Here is a 23,205-nt window from a genome sequence, read left to right as displayed (position 1 = left end):
TCGTGCCTTAGTGTAGGTTTTGCTAAAACATTTCCAGCTGAAGTTCTCTTTAGTATAATCTTATATACCGCAATATTTTCTTTGTAAAGTGTGCTTATTCGTTATGGAACTTAATCACATTACAGAAGATTCCATTGTAAATTTCCATAGAGCAAAGAACTTCGGCTATAGAACACCGCGCTTCATTTATTTGTAGAAACTGAAAATCAAGAATTTATTAAAATATAAAAATATGAAGTGGGTTAGGAAGAAAACTGCATGAGCACTTAAAGTTTCTAAAGAAATCTCGATATGGACAATGCACATCTCAATATCCTTTAATCATTATCACTCAGAGATTATACAGGATTAATTTCTTGTAACTACAAACTACAATGTATGACAGTATTTCACAGGAGAAGCTCATGATATTGTTAGTAGACTTACATGCTTGCAGGACTTGTAAAAAAGCGGAAAATAAAACTAGAAGTAAAACGAGAATAAATTCGACTTCGGTCCTATGTTACACGGTTTTCGAACGTCTGTGGTACCTGTCTCAAGTTTGTTCAGGTGATTGCAGGTATACGTACTTTATGTTGAGAGTGTTCTCTCTCTATCTACCACGTATCATAACTTCCTGTGGTACAAGTGTTGTTCTTCAAACAATTGCGGTCGAAACAGAGGTGTTTAACTAAGAGGGAGCAGGTCGTGCCAGAATTTCATATACGGACCAAACACATTAGTACCGTTTTTAAGAGGTGATGTTATCTCTAAGTAGAACTGAGACGATTCATCGTACTCTTTCCACGTCTGTGTTAGAAGTGATGTCTGTTCCGGCGTTGGATCGCTGAAATAACAACAAATATATCAGTTAGGCAAACATATTCTGAAACTTAATATAAATGCAGAAAAACTATCCCACATGCTATACATAAGCACATTGATAAAAGCAGTTCTATTCAGGAGCTTGGTAATTTACTCAATACAAATAAGCAAGTTTGGTCTTTTATTCCAATTTCTGAATGCGTTTAACTAAGATAGTAAATATTTTCGTTGGTGCATCACCGTCTACAAATTTTACTTGTTGCATATTGCATGCTTACGAATACAGCTAATAAGAGAGAGATATTCATCAGTGTAAGCAACATATAAAGCGGTAGAAAAGAGGCTTCGCAACTAATGACGCTTAACTGTCATTTACTAAATTTCTTATATTCCACACAGAAGTAGGCAGTTAAACTCGGGTACTTTGCTTATCATGAGTACTACTTTCCCTTAACATATCTCACTAAACTGGCTATCGCTTACTTGTTTATCTAAATGTGATTTTAAGCATACAAGAGAAAATATTTCATTGTTACCGTTAACTTCCGATGAGCAAGATAATAAGTATAAAATAAAATATGTGTGACGCTTACTCATATTTGGCGAAGTTAGCCCACATTTCTGTCATTTGAGCCTGGATTATGCCTGAAGGAGAATCGGGCTCCACCTCATCCCTCGCGAACAGGTAATGTATATCATCTCCATGCGATGCCCCTACACACAAAACATATATTATACATTGGTCTCAATTGTTCCGAAAATCAAGTCTAGATTTCTGAGTGCCAAAGTTTGTTTTCACTGTGGAGCAGAATGAAAACAAGGCAGAAGATTAGTTTTGATAAAAGTAGCCATTTTAATTTAGACATTTGAAAATAAATACATACATCCACAAGGAATATCCGAGCTCTGATGAGACAACGTTTCTTAAACTATGTTTAAGTTTGTACTTTACAAGAAATCGTTTCTACATTTTTTTAGTTTAGATTGCACTTTGTTAATAAACCAAACTTTAAATTAATTTACTTTGTTATATAACTCATGTTAATTACGTAATTTTTTAGTTTGGAATATATATTTAAGTAATCAGATTCTGTGCATTCTATTCTCTAATATCGTTATAACAATGCTACCATAAAGAGAAGTGAAAAATAAATCAGCCTGATCGGTTTGAACGACACCTGCTTACAACTGGCTCCAAAGATTTCCAGTGATCACACCATCAGACAAATGCAAATGGACCATTAAGTCAGATGACAACTACATCTGCGTTTATTATTTGTTCTCGGCCTCAGTAGTTCTGCCTGATAAACAAGTCAAGGGTAGTCATTCCCACAAAAGAAAGCTTGTGCCACATGACTTCAGCTAAATTTCAATAATCTTTCTCTTTTAATAAGAGCAATACTTCGCCTCGACTTAAAGAAAAATCAGAAAGAAATTGTATACTTTAAGAGGGAAGATTTTGTTTCACCTACCATCAAATGAATAATCCGAATCATTAACGTATATGTGGTTAATTATGTTTTTGGCTACTTCTCACAGCTCTACCTTCCCCATTAAGGTAAATACCGAAATACGATGCCTGCTCAATAAGTAATGCAACACTTTTTTTTCTCGGGCAATTTTGGTTGAGAAAATGAGGAATTTGTTTGGGACATCGTAGAATATAACCGCTTCAGCCCCTATATTTTCGTGGTTTCGACAGCTGGCGGCGCTATGTATGCAACTTTAAAGTGACGTCTATAACGGAGGTGCGTACCATGCAGAGACTGTCATTAAGTTTCTTTCGGCGGAAAACATCTCAGATATTCTTAGGCTCTTGCAGAATGTCTACGGAGGCCTGGTAGTAAACAAAAGCATGGTGAGTCATTGGGCGAGGCGTCCGTCATCATTGTAACGAGGTCGCGCAAACCTGTCCCATCTCCCGCGTTCCGGCCGCCCGCACACAGGTGTGGCTCCTGCAAAACTAAGACGTGCGGACACTCTCATCCAAGGTTACCGACGGATCGCAATCAACCATGTGGCTGTTCGCCTGGACGTCTCTGTTAGTAGTGCTGGCACACGCAACCACCAGTTGTAGTAAGTATCTGGATGATGTTGAAGTTAATGATTCAGCAAGACGTTGACTCCGACGTCGACCAGTAGACTGGTCTCACGCGAAGATACACGCTCTCCCAGTGAGGTGTAAGGTGGCGTAATGCCGTCACACTGAACCGAGATTATGTTGAAAATAAGGTTTTGTTGCTGAACTAATGTGTAATAATATAGTGCACTGGAATCCCGAATAAAACTAGCCTGCTTTCTGAAGAAAAATGTGTTGCATTACTTATTGAACGCTGCCCTTGTACTTCCCCGTTTCTCTCTACACCTTAGGTGTTTTCCAACCTTACCACATTTGACATGATTCCGGAATGATTTTCATGTAGTATGAAACTATTAAAGCTAATTACTTTGTTGATGTTTTTTCTCATGAAAATATACTTCTGCTAATTATAACTATGTTTCTAATTGTTAATGTAATGTTTTGATACCCATGAAAGGACTATAGGAAAGCACACAAAATTAAAATTTGAACAAATTGTAAGTAAGCTGTAACAGAAAAACTGTGATGGTGTATTAAGTAAGTGGCATGGGGCGAAAACTATTTCTTTGTTTCATATTATCCTTCCTCGCATATGTCCATGTGACAGGTAATCATGGCCGAAATTAAATCTAACACATCCAACCTTCTTATGAAAATAAACAGCTACACATATAATGGTTGGTGCCTAAGTTAGAAGCATTTTTCAGTAAGTTTAATAAACACAACATATGCAAATATCAGAGACTTTATTCATCAGTGATGTATTCTATATACATTCCCGTTCACCATTTACATCCGTGTGCCAACGCGGAGGTGACCTTCCGATTTCGCGACTGTGGAAATCACCTGGTTTTGAGGGGAAGAACTTGTCAGGCCCTGTTCCGACAGCAGTTTCATCCGAAACAGAGGTTCCTTGAAGGTTTTCCGACTAAGAGCACAAAAAAATAAAAATCTGAGGGCTCAAGTTCAGCTGAATAAGGTGGAGATGGAATCACTTCCTAACCCAATTGCTGATAAGTAAGTCATCTGCAGATTTTTGTGATTTTTGCTTCGGGTGTGTGATACCCGTAGACCCTACTTCGTAATCTTCCCCACTGCATGAAAATGTTGCACGATAGCGGAATGATCCCAGCTCGTCACATTTGCCAGTTCACAAATAAACTGACACGGATCATTGTGGATTAATGCGTCTGAACGTTCTTCACCAAGCCCCGATGGACTTTACTTTTCCAAGATCGCGTTGGTAACTACGAAAATGATCCATCAATATTACAGCACACTACATTACATTCCACTTCACGTTTTACACTATTTTATAGCAGTCTGAAGTTTTACTAAAGCCCACAATAATTAAAGTATACTATTCTGATGTAACATAATACGCTTTATCATCATCTGCAAATTGATTACGAAATTACTGAGAAAGTATTAAAGAGCGATTAAAGAAGAGAAACGTAGAAATGTTCGTCCTGTACTGTTTGCGTCACTTACCTGCACCGCCAGGGTATGAGCTGAGAGGGCCATTGAATGAGAACAGGTAGTAGTAGACAGGCTCTGTGGAGTAGCGGGCCACGCTTCTCACCATGGCGTCGACACCTTCCACGAAGAAGAGGTGCGAATCAAACTGTAAAACGTAATAGAGGGTGTGGCGCACTAAATAATAAGAACGATTAAACGCGGCGAAGTACGTTTCATCTGGCATTTGTTAGATGGCTACCGTCTAAAAAAGTGTAGATTAAAGTGTTATGCAGAACAAAATCCTAGCTCATTATTTACTTCCTGAATATGAAGTAATACTACACGAGTTTTATGAATGCTAAGTTGGCATAGCAACGTCACTGGTAGTGACAGCTACCTATGCCATTATGCTCATACAGTTCTTGATATTTAACTGTGCGCTTTGATGACTAAGATGAGGGTTCGGTTCCATTTACAGAATGCGACTTTATGTAAAAAGATCTTGGCATCTATTCACTCATTTACGCTTTACATTACAGTCTTCGGCTTATCTTTAAATTTCCGGTTCATTCCAGTTCCCATAATGTCAGCGAACAGCTGCAGGGAACTATTACTAGAGGCAGCAGCGCGTGTGGACTCACCAGTGCTGTGGTGTAGCTGTCCTCCAAAGTGATGTCACTGCCATTGTAATAGAACTGTTTGACAGAATTAGCGGCGTCCAATCGCTCTTGCCTCGTCGGAAGTCTGATGTCGCAACCCACGATCGTGTCAAAGTTCTCGTTTAACCCTGCTGTTCTGTTCACTTTTACTTGACATATATACTGTTCGGGTCAATATGACCCGACATATCAAAATGCTTTAGAAACATAAATTTTGGTACAGTTTTAGCTATCGACATTGTTGTTCTATTCCAGTACCTTGTTAGTAATAATAATAATAATAATAATAATAATAATAATGGTAATAATAATAATAATAACAATGCATACAACTTTATTGAGGGATATTTTTCATTTAAATATGCACATAAATTTGAAACAACAGACAGTTTCCATTACAGGCATTCAACTTAGAAAGCACTACAGTTTTTCCATACTTCTATTCTTATTGTTGACAGTTTAGACGTAAGTATTGACATTTTCTAACAACAGACAGTTGTCATTACAGATATTCATCTTAGAGCACACTACAGTACAGAACACACTACAGTTTTTTTATTACATTCCAACATAGAAAGCACTACAACTTTAGAATCCTCTCTTCTTACTGATTGTAGTTTAGGCACAAGTATTCACATAAATTTGAAACAACAGAATTTTCAATACAATCATCTTATAAAATACTACAGTTCTTTTCTTACTGCTTGCACTGTGGACACAAGTAGGTTACATGTTTCTTGCAAATATGTTTACTACATTTTCCACACACCATGTTTGTTTTATTGTCATTACTTGATGGACAGAACTTACAGCGTGCACGTTTTGTAGATTTTCTTGTTGTTACCGATTCTGACACACCACCCACATCATTCGGGTTTTGGATGCTTGTGACCATTCTCAAAGAATCTTCTGTTCTTGGGAAATGCGTTCTTGATGCAATATGTTCTTTTATCAGTGACTTTCCAAGTTCCTCCAAGAATATTCTCCTTCTAGTCAATTTGCTTGCATTCCAATTAGGGTCAACCGAAATCCACAAAACGTATGCATTATAAGCAGAAACATCAAGAATATTGTAGAAAACTATCATTGGCCACCTATTACTTTTTCGTTTGCATGTATATGTACCTAATAACTGATCAAGCGTGTCTACAGCACCTTTGGTTGAATTATAGTCCAAAATCATTTTTGGCTTCTTATCAGCCCTGTCACTGATTTCCGCATCATGGTGGAGAGTGCTCATAAGTACAACATTCTTGTGTCTCTTAGGAATATAATTAACCACAGTAGTGTCATTTGTGAAGTAAAATGAAGAGCTGTGTACCTCCTTGTTGGTCATTTTGTGTGGAAGCTCCGGCTTATTTTTCCGTATAGTTCCCAACATAGTCAATTTCCTTTTCAGAAGCAGCTGCCCCAAATTGTACGACGTAAAAAAGTTGTCACACGTGATATTCTGACCACGTAACTCAGAAGTGAGATCAGATACCACCCTCATTCCCTGATTTCTTTCTGGTGCCGCTCCACTCACCTTTCCTGTATAAATTTGGGCTTTCAGTACGTATGAAGTTTTGCTGTCACACATGGTCCATATTTTGATCCCATATTTTGCCGGTTTACTTGGGATATACTGCTTGAATGGACAGCGACCTCTAAATGCTACTAACTGCTCGTCAACAGTAACATTTTCTCCTGGATTATACAGTTTAGGAAGGACCTCTACCCACTTCTCCCAAATACTACGAATTGCGGCAAGTTTGTCAGTACGTCGTCTTTCCTCTCTAGTAGATTTCTTGTCAAATCGCAGGACACGTGATATCTTACAGAATGTTTCATGAGACATGGTTGCTCGAAATATGTTTCGCCCAGTATCTTTATCCCACAAACTTTTTGTAGACTCCCCATGAGATCGATATACACCCGCTAGGAGTAAGAGTCCTAAGTATGCATGGAAAACAGAACCATCAATATCTGTCCACTGTTCACCATAAACTCGCTGCCCTTCAATATTTGTCATCTCTATTATTTCATTTTGAAGCGCTGTGTGAAATACTGCTTCAAATGAACATTTTACATCAGATATTCTGCTGACTGCATACCTGGTAACTCCTGGGGTACTCTTGATGATGTTCGAAGCTGGTAGGCGACCATGTTGTGCTGGTGGATGCAACTGCCATTCTATATTCCCATTTTTAGAAAGAAAAGTCTCTACACTATTTTGTATGGGCTGTGGACTGTCGTAACTGTCATCGGAACACTCGCTTTCAGATGCATTGCTGATGTGATCTTCAAACTCAGAAAGTGATCCTTCATCTGGTGAGGCATTTACTATTTCTTCCAACTCACGATCATTCAATGGTCTCATCGCCATGGTGTCACAAGTCAAACTGGGCAGAAACAAAGCATTCCAATTATTGAGAACTGCCAATTATTATTTCCTGGGGAAAGCAACAAACAAGCCCATTGTTGTGAACGCATGGAGCTTTAGGTGATTGTTGAGAGTAAGTTGGAATGATGCAGTCACTATTCCCACACAACACAACAAAAATAATTTTCGCCATTTCCAGATTTTAGAAATAAATACGAGTTACACTAAACATATTTGTGTCGGGTCATTATGACCCGAACATTACATATGCAACTATTACAGTTGAAGCCCAAACTTCTTAAACTTTTTTAAAACCTTTTAAAACACATGCTGCTCATCCATTTTCAGACAAAGTCACAAAGTTTCATAAATATATATTGGTATTTACATAATGTAAAATAACGTTCATATTCGTTTCGGGTCATATAGACCCGAACAGAACAGCAGGGTTAAATTGCTCACTTGTTCCTCTGTGGATAACACTCCGTTTCCTGTCAGAATGGAAAAGTTGAAATATGAGAGAGCACAGCCTACAAAAATATTGAAGCAAAACAGGAAGAGAAAGGGAAAAAAAGGAGAAAATTTGATTTCTCTGAGATATACGGAAGTAAATCACTACGGGAATTCGTTTGTTATATCTTACACATGTGTTAAAACGCGTTTCTTCTCTAGAAGAAAATTTGATGCAAAGTTTTTCGGCTGTTACATGATTGGGAATGCGAGATATTTAACATGACTATAAGATAACACTCTTATCGAGGCCTCTCTGTTAAGCTAATAATGCGTTCTGCGCGCAACCATTGAGAGATTGCAGGACACTCTCACTCCTGATTCGGTGACATGCCACTTAATGTTCTTAGGGAAGATGATCTTTATTACGATCTGACTTCATACATCATGATGAAATGGTGGGCAGTAGTTAACGCTCTTGCTTGTGTGCTCTAGTGGAGGAATAGTGGTAAGCTTTACCTGCATTCAAAAGAATACGGTGCCGATTTAAGCGACTGCAGTAAAAGCATACGGGGACTGAGGGCCGAGGGAAGCGCGATTTTTTTCGCGAAACCTGGGTGAAAACATTTCTGGACTGCCGCCTTCCACGGTCTCATTGTGTAGACACGTTTGGATGATGCCGGTCGGTCAGCGGTCACGTCCAGGTAGGCTGACTAGCGCCGAGGAGATGCTGCCGCAATGGCCAAAGCTTTGAAGACCGGAAATAAAGCAGAGGATGGGCCCTTGTTAGGCAAGAAGTCGATGAGACGACTGTGAGGGTTCTGCGAGTTTCTGTGGGACAGGTCACTGGCGCCCAGACGTCCAGACTCTGTTACAAAACATATTTGTTAAGGCAAGAGGCTTTTAGCGATTTTACAGCTGTTCTTTGGAAATTTCGAAATGGACGCAACAGGGGAGATACCAATCTTTTTATGGAGGGCTGTGGTTCCATCCTGGTCATGTTGTTAGCAAAAGACATGGTGTAAAAGCGTGGGAAAGAGGCCGTGAATCTGAATCTTTTTTTCTTTTCTCCCAATTGACTTTAATATCTCTGATTGGTCAGATCGGTGTATGCAGAGCAAGGAACAATCTCCCATCTTCGAATGCAGCACTCCAGCTCGTGATTGACTTGTACTAAAGTGGGAGTAGTCTAAGAAGTAAATGGGCATTGCTCCCGAGCTGGCGAGGAAAGCGGAGAGAAAGAGAAGTGGTCACTCGTGTACTGGTGCTTCGCTAGTAAAGAATTGCAGGTCTCTACCTAAACAGTGAGACTTGTGTCCTTTGCTAGTGTGCCGCTTAGAACATGTGCCAGTCACCTTCTGAACCAACAGAGGTATTGCTTCTAGCATCACGCACGAACGAGTGATATGATGGTGTACTTATTTGTCTTGAGTCGGCTGTCCAAACATTTGACCTATTCTGTCGCACATAATCGTGGGACGGAGTCAAATTGGTTTAGCAGACCAGCAAAGAGGTCCACCAGCACACTGGAATCCACCAGGGTTTCAGAGACTCATAGGGAAGTATCTGCGTTCCGAATTAGCTGAACGTGAGACCGCGTACTTGCGTTTTTCGGGCGCGCGCCATTAATAAGAGATTGCTGCTGTCCATGACTTCAGTCGCCGAACGCTTTGTGGTGTGCCGCCCTGACCAGCAGAAGGGTAAAGTATTCGCTGCTGCCACTTAGGGGTCTAATATATATTTCTGAGCACCCTGTTCTTTCGAACCATATTTTTCTTTTTGGAATAGTAGAGTATATGTGTTTGATGGTGGCGTAGTTTTTGTGCCGTACCCCGTATTCACGTGTATGAAGTCAGATAGAGTGATTAGTGTTCTAGCTAGTGTCGTGTGTCGATCCTCAGCTGATCACTTTGTCTACCATAGACCCCATATTAGTGAAAGTGTTTGCCAAATGAAAATGTTTGTGTGATGTTTCTTTAGTCATTTTTTGTCTTATGATGTTAAGAATGAATAATCTATTGTTATATAGATCACAACTCCTTCCTGTGTTCTGATGAACAGTACCTTGCCATTTTTATTAACCTTCAGATTATAAAAGAAAGTAGCAAGCTTGCACAATATTAACACTGAGGCACTAAGAGGCTTAAGAGCCTAAAGGAAACCGCTACCAATTTTGAGAATGTACCATGTATCCATGCTCCTGACATCTTTTAATCTTATGGTGAACCAACATTATGTATATCTGTAGCCCCATACTGCATATATGAATATTCACGAAAAGCTGCGTCGCAGATTTCTCGGCTATACATTTTCTTATGCGACCAAAGCACAAAGCATAATTTTATTGCTCTGAGCTGCTCAACTGTTAACTGTGGTTGGACAACACAATTTAAAGCCTACATCAAATACAGAGTAGTGATACTTCCTAATCTGAGGTGCACTGGCAGTTTTATAAGAACTTCAAGCCACAGAATTTGCCTAAAGAAATTGATGATAATGAAGAATATCAGATGTTGGAATGTGCAATAATTGTGTTTGTGGTGCATTAAGTATCTGTTCTTTGTGCTCTACTTATGGTTTCACATCAATTAAATATTTTATAAGTGTGAAATAGACGCTATTATCACTAGCCCATGTATGGAAATTTTGTGAATTACCATTAATAAAATTATAATATTAAATATTAATATTTCGTAACATGAAGTGGATACATTATTTTTTCATAGAAAGTATGGGATGTTGAGACTTGGGTAAAAACAATTCAGGCCTAAAAGACCGGTGGTTTGTGTGTAAATTTAATTTTCACAAACATGACTTTGTTTCTGTGCTTTGCGCCCATACGGTTCTCATTGCTTAAAATTTAATAGTGCCAGAGTTGCCAGCAGGAAAGCGAGTTACCACCATTAATTTTGATTTTGTATATTAATGATAAAGCTACAATGTGTGGCAAATAAAAGTGGCCCGAAGAATAAAGTTCCAGGGTACAAAGGAACACAGCAGAGAAAAGTAACAGTACTAACTTGACTGTATGGGATCTTGAAAGTGACCCCCATTCATCTCTTGACACTTCTGAGCCATAGTCAGCAAGTTGCTGAAGGCGGATCGAAGCTGGACTGCTGGAATTGCTGCAGTCTCATCCGAAATGTTCCGCTACAATTCTTGAGGACTATGAGAATTGTTGTGATACACCTTAGACGTGAGGGCTCCCCACACAAAGTAATCGTACACTGACAGATCAGGTGACCTCAGTGACCAGGTAGGGCAGCGCCCAGATTGACCTCCGCCAACAGCACTATTAGGAGTGAGGATCGTGTAAATGCGCTCCAACGTCTGGCGGCTGTATGGGCAGTTACTCGATCCTGTTGCACGTAACAACTGTAGGTCTTTTCCTCCCCCGTTAATGCTGCCACAAATGATCCGGGTCGCTTTAATTTGCCAGACTTTGGTTAATGATTTTATCTTCTTCCTGTTAAAATACCGGGAGTTTCAAGGTAAACCTTACCATTTGCGCCTCAACAATAGAGCAGACAATGCCTCAGGTTTTTGTCTCTGCCAGTTAAGCACAGAGAGTTAAGCAACCAGGCGATTACTGATGCACATTCCATCTCTTCATTCATTCAGAATGTTACATCTCAGCAGTTCTTTGCGACGCTGATAGATCCACCTGGGGGTAGTATGATTTGTAATTGCTACGTATTCGCTTGTCCGGTAGCGCTTAACAGTGGCGGACTGGTGAACGCGGAGTCGCTGCAGAGCGAAAGCAGTGCCGCCGTTCCACCACCGATGCTGCAACACGTTTACAGCTCCTCGTCTGTTATGCCCTCTTCACACGGGACGAAGCAGGTGATGTTGATGTGGACGCGGACGTCACACCCGACCTCACAGCATACGGGATGAGGTGGTTAACACGGCTTTGGCTCTCAGCGTTCTCCAGCGACCGCTGTCGGCTTTGTTTGGCTCGTAAACCGCCAGGTTTCTTTACGAAAACGGATGCGCGTATAACCTCTGCGTTAATTCTGTTAGCGACTGTCGAAGAAGACCTGGACTCGTCGATGGTTTGAGCAGCGAAATGCTAGTAGAGGAACACTAAACAATGCAATACAACTATCTGAGATACATACTGCAGTAGAATTAATACGTTAACACAACTGGGTTTCCATCTCACTTCCGGTTTTGAACTGCATATGGTTGAGGTAAAGGGTCTAACTTCAGTTTGCGCATTCATAATATCCAGATTCTAGATGCTTTGACTAACAACGTTTTAAAATGACGTACTTCATCCCATAGATTTAAAGATCGAAATTCATTTCCTAATTTCATTCGAATGGAAGAGGATATTTTTTTCGAATCTTCTCACCATCACTGAAAAAGATATATACTGGGGAGGTACAAACATGAGTCAGGCCATAAAACCAGAAGTAGGTACACATATTTTACAGAAAGTTTCATAATAGCCAAAACGTCCAGTGTGTAACTTGTACTTCTGACCACTGGTGAAACATTCCAGTCATTGGCCTTTACCTGGGTTCCCGGGTTCGATTCCCGGCGGGGTCAGGGATTTTCTCTGCCTCGTGATGACTGGGTGTTGTGTGATGTCCTTAGGTTAGTTAGGTTTAAGTAGTTCTAAGTTCTAGGGGACTGATGACCATAGCTGTTAAGTCCCAAAGTGCTCAGAGCCATTCGAACCATTAGTACAAAAATTGTAGCAGATACGTTGTGTATAATAAATAACATCGACTTTTGAATTAATACTTCTATTAAATGAATAGGAAGCACTCAGTACATGTTGGAAAACAAAAGGTGAATGAGAAAATTAGGAGTGAAGTAGACACAAACCTGTTACGTTTCCCAATTTGGCTTTAGGGTCCACAATGCCACCAACTGCACTACAGTTACGACATAGCACGTAAACCTCGGTATTTGACATAAAATGTCAAAACGCTGTACCTACAAATGTCATTATTTGATAATTAATATGCACATTGTACCAATAAGACACGTTTTTGATAGAGCATTGCCGGCCTCAGTGGCCGAGCGGTTCTAGGCGCTACAGTCTGGAACCGCGCGACCGCTACGGTCGCAGGTTCGAATCCTGCCTCGGGCATGGATGTGTGTGATGTCCTTAGGTTAGTTAGGTTTAAGTAGTTCTAAATTCTAGGGGACTGATGACCTCAGAAGTTAAGTCCCATAGTGCTCAGAGCCATTTGAACAATTTTTTTTGATAGAGCATCATTATGCCGTAGCACTGGGACGATACACTTTCGTAGCACACAAGCTACACTGAAAAGCCATAGAAACTGGTACACCATCCTAATATCGTCTAGGGCCCCCGCGAGCACGCAGAGGTGCCGCAACACTTGCATGGACTCGACTAATATCTGAAGTAGCGCTGAAGGGAATTGACACCATGAATCCTGGAGAGCTGTCCATAAGTCCGTAAAAATACGACGGGATGGAGATCTCTTCTGAACAGCACTTGGGAAGCATCCCAGGTATGCTCAATAAAGTTCGTGTCTGTGGAGTTTGGTTGTCAGCGGAAGTGTTTAAATTCAGTAGAGTGTTCCTGGAGTTACATTGTAGCAATTCTGAACGTGTGGGGTGTCACATTGTACTGCTGGAATTGCCCAAGTCCGTCGGAATGCACAATGGACATGAGTGGATGGAGGTGATTGGACAGCATGCTTACGTACCTGTCACGTGTCAGAGTCGTATCTAGACGTATCATGGTTCCCATCTCACTCCGTCTGCACACACCCCATACCATTAAAGAGACTCCACCAGAGTGAACAGTCCCCTGCTGACATGCAGGGTCCACAGATTCATGAGGTTGTTTCCATAACCGTACACGTCCATCCGCTTGATACAATTTGAAACGAGACTCGTCCGACCGGGCAACATGTTTCCAGTCACCAACAGTCCAATTTAGTTTTGACGGTCCCATTTAAAGCGTAAAGCTTTGTATCGTCCAGTCACCAAGGATACATGAGTGGGCCTCCGGCTCCGAGAGCCCACATCGATGATGTTTCGTTGAATGTTTCGCACGCAGACATTTGTTGATGGCCCTGCACTGACATCTGCAGCAATTTATGGAAGGGTTGCATTTTTGTCACGCTGAACGATTCTCTTAAGTCGTCGTTGGTCCCATTCTTGCAGGGTCTTTTTCCGGCCGCAACGATGTCGAGATTTGATGTTTTACCGGATTCCTGATATTCACGATACACCCGTGAATTGGCCGTACGGGGAAATGCCCACTTCAGCGCTCCCTGCTACATCTACTTGCTGTGTCCCATCGATCGTGCGCCGACTGTAACGCCACGCTCAGCCCCTCCTAAACCTTGATAACCTTACATTTTTGTAGCAGTAAGCGATCTAACAACTGCGCAAGACACTTCTCTTATACAGGCGTTGCCGACCAGAGCGCCGTATTTTACAAATCTCTGTATTTGCATACGCATACCTATACCAGTTTCTTCGGCGCTTCAGTGTACAACACTAAAAAACATCAACTACAGGATGTCTTTATCTAGAGATATGCAGTTTCGTGTCATTTTATTATAATGACTCGTAGCTAAAACGAAGCGTTTCCAAGCGATTCTCCATTTTCTGGTTCTTTGAAACAGCTTATATTCATACCAAGTCCTATAAGAGAAAGAAAACCCATCCAATATGATGGTTAACGCCATACAATCTGGCGGCTCCGATGTTCTGCTTCTGGCGAAATACGACGTCGTATCTCATTTTCCACGTTCCTCTCCACGAGGCAAAAATCTCACGATCCGTAACCTTCATTTCACGTTCCTCAATTTAGTGGAACGTAGAAATTCCGCACTGTGACGTCACCAACTCCTTGTCCACGTGCGTTTCCAAGCCCCCGTCAGAGAACGCCATTAAGCACTCTCTGATTGCGACTGTCGTAGGCTATAGAAAGGTGACAAATGGAATTTTTATCTACTAGTTTGTCTGTGGCGTCACATCTCAACACTCCAGTAAAGGATTTTCTTAGTACCTGGGTTTTCTGTTCTGTCACAGACCAATTGATGGAAGTTCTTCAGATTCTCCATGTTGGCAATATCAGCGCCTTGCTAGAAGATTTTTTCAAAAGCTAGCTAGTTAATAAATGATCGTGGTACTACTTTAATACAAAAATTGTTGAAAAGGTTTTGTTCGTAAATATGAGCACATATATTTGAAAATGTCGATTTGTAGCTTCCAAAGGATGTCGTTGTCCAAATTAGTGAAGATTAATTCCAATACTTAAAAGTTATTATGCTAAAAATAAAAAGTCACCATAAAGTCGTCCGGTACTTACGCCGCGTTTGTCTCAACTGCTCGAGGTCAAGTGCTCCTGCGAGGTAGGGAACTTTATTGAAGCGACCCTCAGCCACAATTTTCTGTGGCTCTTCAGTCAAAAACGCGGAATCGTTTTCAGGTTCAACACTAGGTGCCCATACGCAGCTGAACAAACTCACACTATCCTGTCACAGAAAATTACTAATTTATTACTCTGTTAATGGGCGTACATATATTCTTAATTCCATATATAACCTAAAAATAGTTGACATTATTGAAAAAGCAGTAATCCAAAATTACTGTAAAGTAGATTAAATTTTTTTCCAATTTAATGATTTGTTGTTACTCAGACATTTCTTAATATTCCGCTATTACAAACTCCGATTACTTATCTTGGACAAGACACGTTAATGGGCTGAGATAATTAGCTAATTATCGGAATTAATCAGTTTTCGATTTGGGATGAGATGCTACTTCAGCAACTACAAATAACTGTTGTCAAAACAAATAATCCAGTATACCTTTTTTTACGAGACACGAACTGTTTAAGCCGCATACATTTGCAGGTGACATGACTTACAAGTGTAATCAAATGACTCAAATGAACAACGCTAAGACTTGACTTTAGGTTATGTGCACTAAGCACCTCTCGCGCTGTCTTCGAGACACAGAGGTGAGTCAGACGTGTATTCGATTTGTGTCCTCGGTGCACCGACGACACCGACTTAAGTGTGTAGAGAAATGTCGAAATTCCTCTAGGCATATGTTTGAACATTCCTCATATTCGTCTTACGAAACTCGACATACAACTATTTAAAATATTATAACGCATGTAGACGTTAACTGAATACTAGTGATGGATCGGCGCACTATATGTCTGATGGTAACATAGTGTGTCTTATGTATTCAAACACATTTACTCAACAACATTTCTAATTACGTCACAAGAGCATAAAAAACTTCGTTGATGCAATCGATTTTTAATTGCTGATAAATGTGAAGACATTTTCATAGCAGATCAGCACTTCATTAGCCCCTATGCCCAGGGAAAAACTACTGAAACTTTAAAGGTTTTCAAAATCGTTCTTACATATCATCATAACGGCAACATGGAATCAGTAAACAATGTTATAAAATATTAAATGCGGGTTTTTTAAAGTAAATAAACGTTGTAGTTCACTGAAGATTCATTTTACTTTTTCCGTACAGTATGGCGTGTTTGAAAAGTTCGGGAACACTTCAAGAAATTTATTGTAGCCGAATGATTAGCATTACAAATTAACAATATACATAATTTCTTTTTTTCATTGCAGGTGTGACGTGTAGTTCCATGTATGGTCACAAGGTAGTATCACATTCGATATGGCGCTTTTTGGAGCTGACAAGGGTTTCTGATTTTACAAGAAAATGAGTGCAATGGGTGTCCAAGGAAAATTTAAGATGAAGTACGGGAAATCAGCAGAAAGGCTATCTACAGCTGACATGTAAAGTTAGTTTGTGTGGCAGGAAGAGAAGTGGTCGACCATATATGAATGCAAATGACACTGAACGAGTAAGAGAAGACAAGGGACGTATCAAAATCTCTACGCTGAGCTTCTAGTGAGTTGGAAACGTCAACTATTACTCAAATTAAACGTGAAACCAATACAGACTACAGTCAGTGCAAAATTTATATCGGAAAATGAAAGACAGCGATTCCAGTTTTGCTGTGCATTGCTGGTCGAAGGAGCCTTACAATGAGCAGAATAAAGGGTTGTAGTTAACTATAACATTTGGGTTGCATTCAAAAAGTATCATCGGAGGTGTGGGTATCATCTGGAGTGTCCCAGGGATGTGTGGTAGGTCCGCTGTTGTTTTCTATCTACATAAATGATCTTTTGGATAGGGTGGATAGCAATGTGCAGCTGTTTGCTGATGATGCTGTGGTGTACGGGAAGGTGTCGTCGTTGAGTGACTGTAGGAGGATACAAGACGACTTGGACAGGATTTGCGATTGGTGTAAAGAATGGCAGCTAACTCTAAACATAGATAAATGTAAGTTAATGCAGATTAATAGGAAAAAGAATCCTGTAATGTTTGAATACTCCATTAGTAGTGTAGCGCTTGACACAGTCACGTCGATTAAATATTTGGGCGTAACATTGCAGAGCGATATGAAGTGGTACGAGCATGTAATGGCAGTTGTGGGGAAGGCGGATAGTCGTCTTCGGTTCATTGGTAGAATTTTGGGAAGATGTTGTTCATCTGTAAAGGAGACCGCTTATACAACACTAATACGACCTATTCTTGAGTACTGCTCGAGCGTTTGGGATCCCGATCAGGTCTGATTGAGGGAGGACATAGAAGCAATTCAGAGGCGGGCTGCTAGATTTGTTACTGGTAGGTTTGATCATCACGCGAGTGTTATGGAAATGCTTCAAGAACTCGGGTGGGAGTCTCTACAGGAAAGGAGGCGTTCTTTTCGTGAATCGCTACTGAGGAAATTTATAGAACCAGCATTTGAGGCTGACTGCAGTACAATTTTACTGCCGCCAACTTACATTTCGCGGAAAGACCACGAAGATAAGATAAGAGAGATTAGGGCTCGTTCAGAGGCATATAGGCAGTCATTTTTCCCTCGTTCTTTTTGGGAGTGGAAGAGGGAGAGAAGATGGCAGTCATTTTTCCCTCGTTATGTTTGGGAGTGGAAGAGGGAGAGAAGATGCTAGTCGTGGTATGAGGTACACTCCGCCACGCACCGTATGGTGGATTGCGGAGTATGTATGTAGATGTAAATGTAGCTGATGATTTTGTGAATTCGGTATTTTTTTTCGGAAGAGGCAACACTTCATACAAATTGGAAAGTAAACAGTCACTATTGTGATTTCTTTGTATAGGGTTATGTAAAGGGCCGTGTCTACGTCGCTTCTCTTCCAGGTGACGTTATGGAATTGAAAAGGATAGTTTACTTTTTCAAATTATGTATAGTGTTATTTTGAAATGATAATCATTCGGCTACAATAAAGTTTTTAAAATGTTCCCAGACTTTTGATATACATTGTGTAATATTTTATGCTTGAGCACTTACTTATTCAAAGAAACAAAGCAATAGACTGATACATACCTCTTCCGATAGAGCCGAGGTTGCATTTACTACTAGTGCTCTTGCCTCAAAAGTTTTCAGAAAATCTACAAGTTCAGTGGAAGTCGTTCCGTTGTATCCCAAAGTTTTGGCATATCGTATAGCTCTGTCAGTTGCGTTTTTAGAGAATGCCCAAGGGTTTAACGCTGATCCGCTCATCGATATAGCATTCTTGTACAGTCCTGGTGGAGAGTGGGGTATATGATTAGCTGTAGCGATCACCAACAGCACAACTGTATTATAAAGTTTACAGCCAAATTTTATATTGGAAATTAAAGTCTATGTGTAACACAAGTGATGTATTTTAGACTGTTTCTAATTATATAGTTAAATATTGTAAAATAGGTATATAATGTCTACAACTTTGCTTTTGCTTTTTGCAATAGATGGCAGTAGCGATAAGTGGCAGTACGGGTAGTACGTCGTAAGTGTCGTACAGTAAGTTTTGCCGGTTGTAAACATAGCCCCATCAAAATATTAAACGATTTGGGATTGCATCATAAAGTTATTCTCGACTGAATATGTCAACTTAGGAACCCAGTTTTCGTTATTTAGTTTTATTTTTATGTACTAGCATGAGAAACCTAAGGCTGAGATTCTTCAAAATATGGATAAGATCTGCGGTGAGGCAACGTCAGGAGAATGATTTCAACACTTCAATGACGGTGATTTTGATTTCGAAGACAGGAATAGCAGTGCAAAAGAGAAGGTTTTCGAAGTTACGGAAACCGACGGAAACAATCCCAGGCGATCGTTATCGAAAGCAGTTGATGCGTTTCAGCCGAGAAGTGAAAGACAAACGGCCATAGTAAAGCGACAGACACGAATCGATGCTGCATGACGAAACATACTTGAAAACGATCATTTAAACACGGTCTGAGTGGCCAGCACTTCCGGTCATATGAACAAGTTCAAAAGTGTATCGATTCATGGATCTCCTCAAAAGACGGCCAGTTCTTTCCTTGCTGAAATGTGTGGAGGCACCTGTATTTAAGAGGCAGAGGTCGAGTTGTGACAGTAAATTTTCAACATCTCTGCCTTGGTCAGTAAGCACGGTGCCACCCCACAAGTGGTTATGAGCCTTAAAATCTCCTAAAAGTAGGAAATGTTTAGGGAGATGATCAATCAGTGCACCCAATGCGTTCAGGGGTACTGCAAAATCTGGAGGAAGATATATGTTGCAGACAGTTATTTCCTGGGTTGTCCTTATTCTGACAGACACAGCTTCAAGAGAGGTTTCAAGGGGCACAAATTCACTGCATACTGAATTCAGGACAGAGACACAAACACCACTTGACGCTGTTATAGTCACTACAGTTCTTGTAATATCTCCTATAGCCGTTGAGGGCAGGGGTCTGCATTTCCAGGAACCAGGTTTCCTGCAAGGCAATGCAGTAAGCAGGTGTAATGCTTAGTATTTGCTATAGCTCAGCCAGGTGATGGAAAAAAAAGCTGCAATTCCATTGGAAGATGACGTTATTCTGAGGCTGGGAAGGCGTGAAGTGCACAAGGAGGCAGGTTATGCCTCAGGGTCATCTGCTGCCACCGATTTAGTATTTGTAGCCATTTCTATGGTGGATGAAGGATCAGTGAGATCCAGGTCAGCAGGGGCACTATGATCTCCACTGCATCCTCAGATGCAGAATTGATAGGGAATGGTGGTGTTGGGGTGACCAGAGGGTCCTGTTTCTTATCAGACTTCTTTTTAGTTGGCTTGCTCTCTCACTTCTCTTTCGGGGCATGCTGGGAAGATTTCTCCAAAGCAGCTTCAGGCACAGAGGAAGACCATGATGCTCATCATCCAGCAGCTTTTGGCTCCTTGAGCCACTGGCGAGTGTCCGCCTTTGCATTAGTGGAGACCTTGGAAGAGAGTGCCACAAGGGACCCATTCTGCATAAGAGGAGCCAGAGGAGGCTGTTACTTCTCCGGCAGGGGGGAGGAGACTGATGTCCCCTGCATTTGGAGGTCTTGCTCCCAAAGGGAGCAGCGGAGGAAGATCTGCCGCCTACCACCAAGGGGGCAGATATATTCTGGTGGCCCGGAGGACCCACTGTTTGTGGCACTGAGTGAGAAACAACTGGCACTTGGGACGACGATGGTGGCATAGCTGCAGCACATGTCGACATCAACCGAATGGGGTGTAATCTTTCAAAATTACGTTTAGCCTATGTATAAGCTAACCAGTCCAGAGTCTTGTACTCCATGATTCTCCGCTCCTTTTGGAGTACTGGGCAGTCTGGTGGACAGGGTGGTGCTCTCCACAGTTGATGCAAATGGTAGGTGGCGCACATGGAGTATCTGGGTTCAGTGGACGTCCGAAGTCTCGGCATATGGCGCTGCAAGTGCAGCAGGAAGTTCCAGAACCAGCAATTAATATTTGTGTTAAGATTTTATTGGACCAAACTGCTGAGGTCATCGGTCCCTAAGCTTACACACTACTTAATCTAACTGAAACTAACTTATGTGAAGGACAATACACACATGGGACTCGAACCTCCAACGGGGACAGCCGTGTGGACCGTGACATGGCGCTGGAGACCGCGCGGCTACACCATGCGGCTTTCCAGCACTTAAAGGACCACATGGAGGGAGGGATGTATGGTTTAACGTCGCAGCGGTGAACCATCACCTTGATATTTTCAGGTAATTAATCACCCTCAAAGGCCAAGATGAAGGCACCAGTAGCAACCCTGTTGTCTTTGAGTCCCCTGTAAGGGCGCCAGATGAAATGAACACCATGCCGTTCTAAATTGGCGCGGAGCTCCGTCAGACTGCAAGAGGTGATCACGATGGAAAATGATCCCCTGTACCATGTTGAGGCTTTCATGGGGTGTGATGGAAACATGAACATCACCCAGCTTGTCACAGGCGAGTAACGCTCGGGATTGGGCTGGGGATGTTGTCTGAATGAGACTGCGCTGTTTCACATCTTGGACATCGCTGTCACTTCTCCAAACGTATCTCAAGGTTTTCAATGAAAAACTGAGGATTCGTAGGTAGAAAGGAAACCGCATCAGTTCTGCTACAGACTAATAACCGAGGCAAATATGGCTCTCTGCGTTCTGTAGCCCTACGTTCCTCCCATGGTGTAACGAAAGAGGGAAACGATTTAGGGTCATACCTGTCGACATTGTATTCGATCTTGCCCTTCTTAGAGACTGCTGTTTCCCGAAGGTCACCAGCAAGAAATGATTTAGTCCGCTTCATTGCGGGTCATTCGCCCTGATGCCACCCACTTAGATCAGGGCTGCCCCACTGGCGCCACCCAGCCACAGCAAAGACCAACTGGCATGGTGGCTGTTGCAGGGAGTCCTGATGCCTCAGGAAGACAGGCATCTACCCCTTGGTATACGTGGGGAGTTTACAGCTCAGACATCAGTAGTGCGATCCCTGTGTGGTCAGGGGGCAACCACCAAATGGACACATGACAGCCCCTCCACAACGGACTGGCTACCCTGCTGGATACTGAGCGCAGAGAAATCCAGTATTGTCATGGGGGCGAGAGGGACAGGAGACAACGAAAGAAAATGACATAGCCCGGGAAGTGTCCTCGCCCAAATAGTTGAATCGCAGGTGGAGATGCAAAGCCATGACAGGATATTCAGGAGATCGAATCTAAGGGCACTAGGCAGCCGGAGTGTCTGAGCGGTTCTAGGCGCTACAGTTTGGAACCGCGCAACCGCTACAGTTCCAGGTTCGAATCCTGCCTCGGGCATGGATGTGTGTGATGTCCTTAGGTTGGTTAGGTTTAAGTAGTTCTAAGTGCTAGGGGACTGATGACCTTAGAAGTTGAGTCCCATAATGCTCAGAGCCATTTGAACCATTTTCTAAGGGCACTATGGAAAACTCGTGCACTATGTAGTGTGTCCTTCCCCATATGGCCCGCACTTCTGTACAATTTTGAAAGCAGCATATCAAACCATAGAATGGGACCTGAACTCATAGGGCCGAAAAGTGTGAGACTCCTTTTAGTCGCCTCTTACTACAGGCAGGGGCAAGTAAATGAGGATAACATTTGTGTTCACTGGTGCCACGAAGGATTGTCATGGACGTACGTTGCAATTATTGAGCATAGTGCTTCACCATTTTTAACGATTACATGGTGAGAGCGGCGCCGGGTATGGTACAGTTTGTCACCTGTCAACAATCAGACTGTTACCATGTTACTTACTAAGCAGTCGTAGTGTTAATAAATATACAGTTACATTGACTGAATGTAAGTGACTCATTGTCGTTACAAAATAGACGTTTCATCTAATCCCAATTTTTCAGAGTAAGATATTATCAAGAGCTAGTAAGGATTTATAAACATCTATATTCAGTTTAGTATTATTATGTGTAAAAAAATAATTTTTTAATTTATACTTGTTCCAAACCATAGAACTGTAAACAACTACTAACTGTTTCCTTTTTATGTCATCTCTACCTATTTGTGTCTTTACGTATGACCTGACGTCGTTTATTTCAAAGTTATTGTTATGTTCATGTAGCTAATTGGTGGAGCGTTCAGATAGCGCAAATTATTTCTTTTTGACGGCTGCTAAATATCATCAATGTTTGTTTACATTCTGAGGTTCGTTCTGAATCAATATTTCTGAGTAAATGAGTGAACTTCTTTGACTTTTCAGGTAGTACAGTCAATCATTGCAGCTCAAGTTTGTTTGACTTACATAAATTGTGGAGGGTTTCCTTCTATTGTATTTTTCTTCGTTACCTTACATCAAGAGGAGAGAAGATCTGCAGTGACCTCTGCAGTAATGAGCCAGGTTCTTCACCTAAATAACGATTTTCGCTGAGGTAATAAAAGTCACGGGATAGCTCCTAATATCGCGTTGGACCTCCTTTTGCTCGGCGTAGTGCAGCAATTTAGTGTGGAGTAGACTCAACAAGTGGATGGATGTCTCATGCAGAAATATTGAGCCACTTTGCCTCTACAACCGAAGATAATTGCTAAGGTGATGTCGGTGTAGGATTTTGTGCA

The 23,205-nt window shown here is 41.4% G+C and overlaps 1 protein-coding gene across 1 annotated transcript in view; it reads right to left on the bottom strand.

Moving 5' to 3' along the window:
• Positions 1–301: 301 nt before the first annotated feature.
• The window catches only part of LOC126234592 (esterase FE4-like), a 118,928-nt gene continuing 96,024 nt past the window's right edge, over positions 302–23,205 (bottom strand). Inside the window, exons 6-12 of the mRNA XM_049943307.1 lie at positions 18,207–18,406; positions 15,123–15,288; positions 7,811–7,854; positions 4,984–5,121; positions 4,376–4,508; positions 1,398–1,518; positions 302–826 (exon numbers count right to left, since the gene is read on the bottom strand). Coding sequence (XP_049799264.1) covers positions 667–826; positions 1,398–1,518; positions 4,376–4,508; positions 4,984–5,121; positions 7,811–7,854; positions 15,123–15,288; positions 18,207–18,406 — 962 coding nt within the window. The 3' untranslated portion in view covers positions 302–666. The remainder of the gene's footprint in view (positions 827–1,397; positions 1,519–4,375; positions 4,509–4,983; positions 5,122–7,810; positions 7,855–15,122; positions 15,289–18,206; positions 18,407–23,205) is intronic.

The sequence above is a fragment of the Schistocerca nitens genome, chromosome 2, assembly GCF_023898315.1.
Source record: "Schistocerca nitens isolate TAMUIC-IGC-003100 chromosome 2, iqSchNite1.1, whole genome shotgun sequence".
NCBI lineage: Eukaryota > Metazoa > Arthropoda > Insecta > Orthoptera > Acrididae > Schistocerca > Schistocerca nitens.
This window is presented reverse-complemented; position numbering and strand designations above follow the sequence as displayed.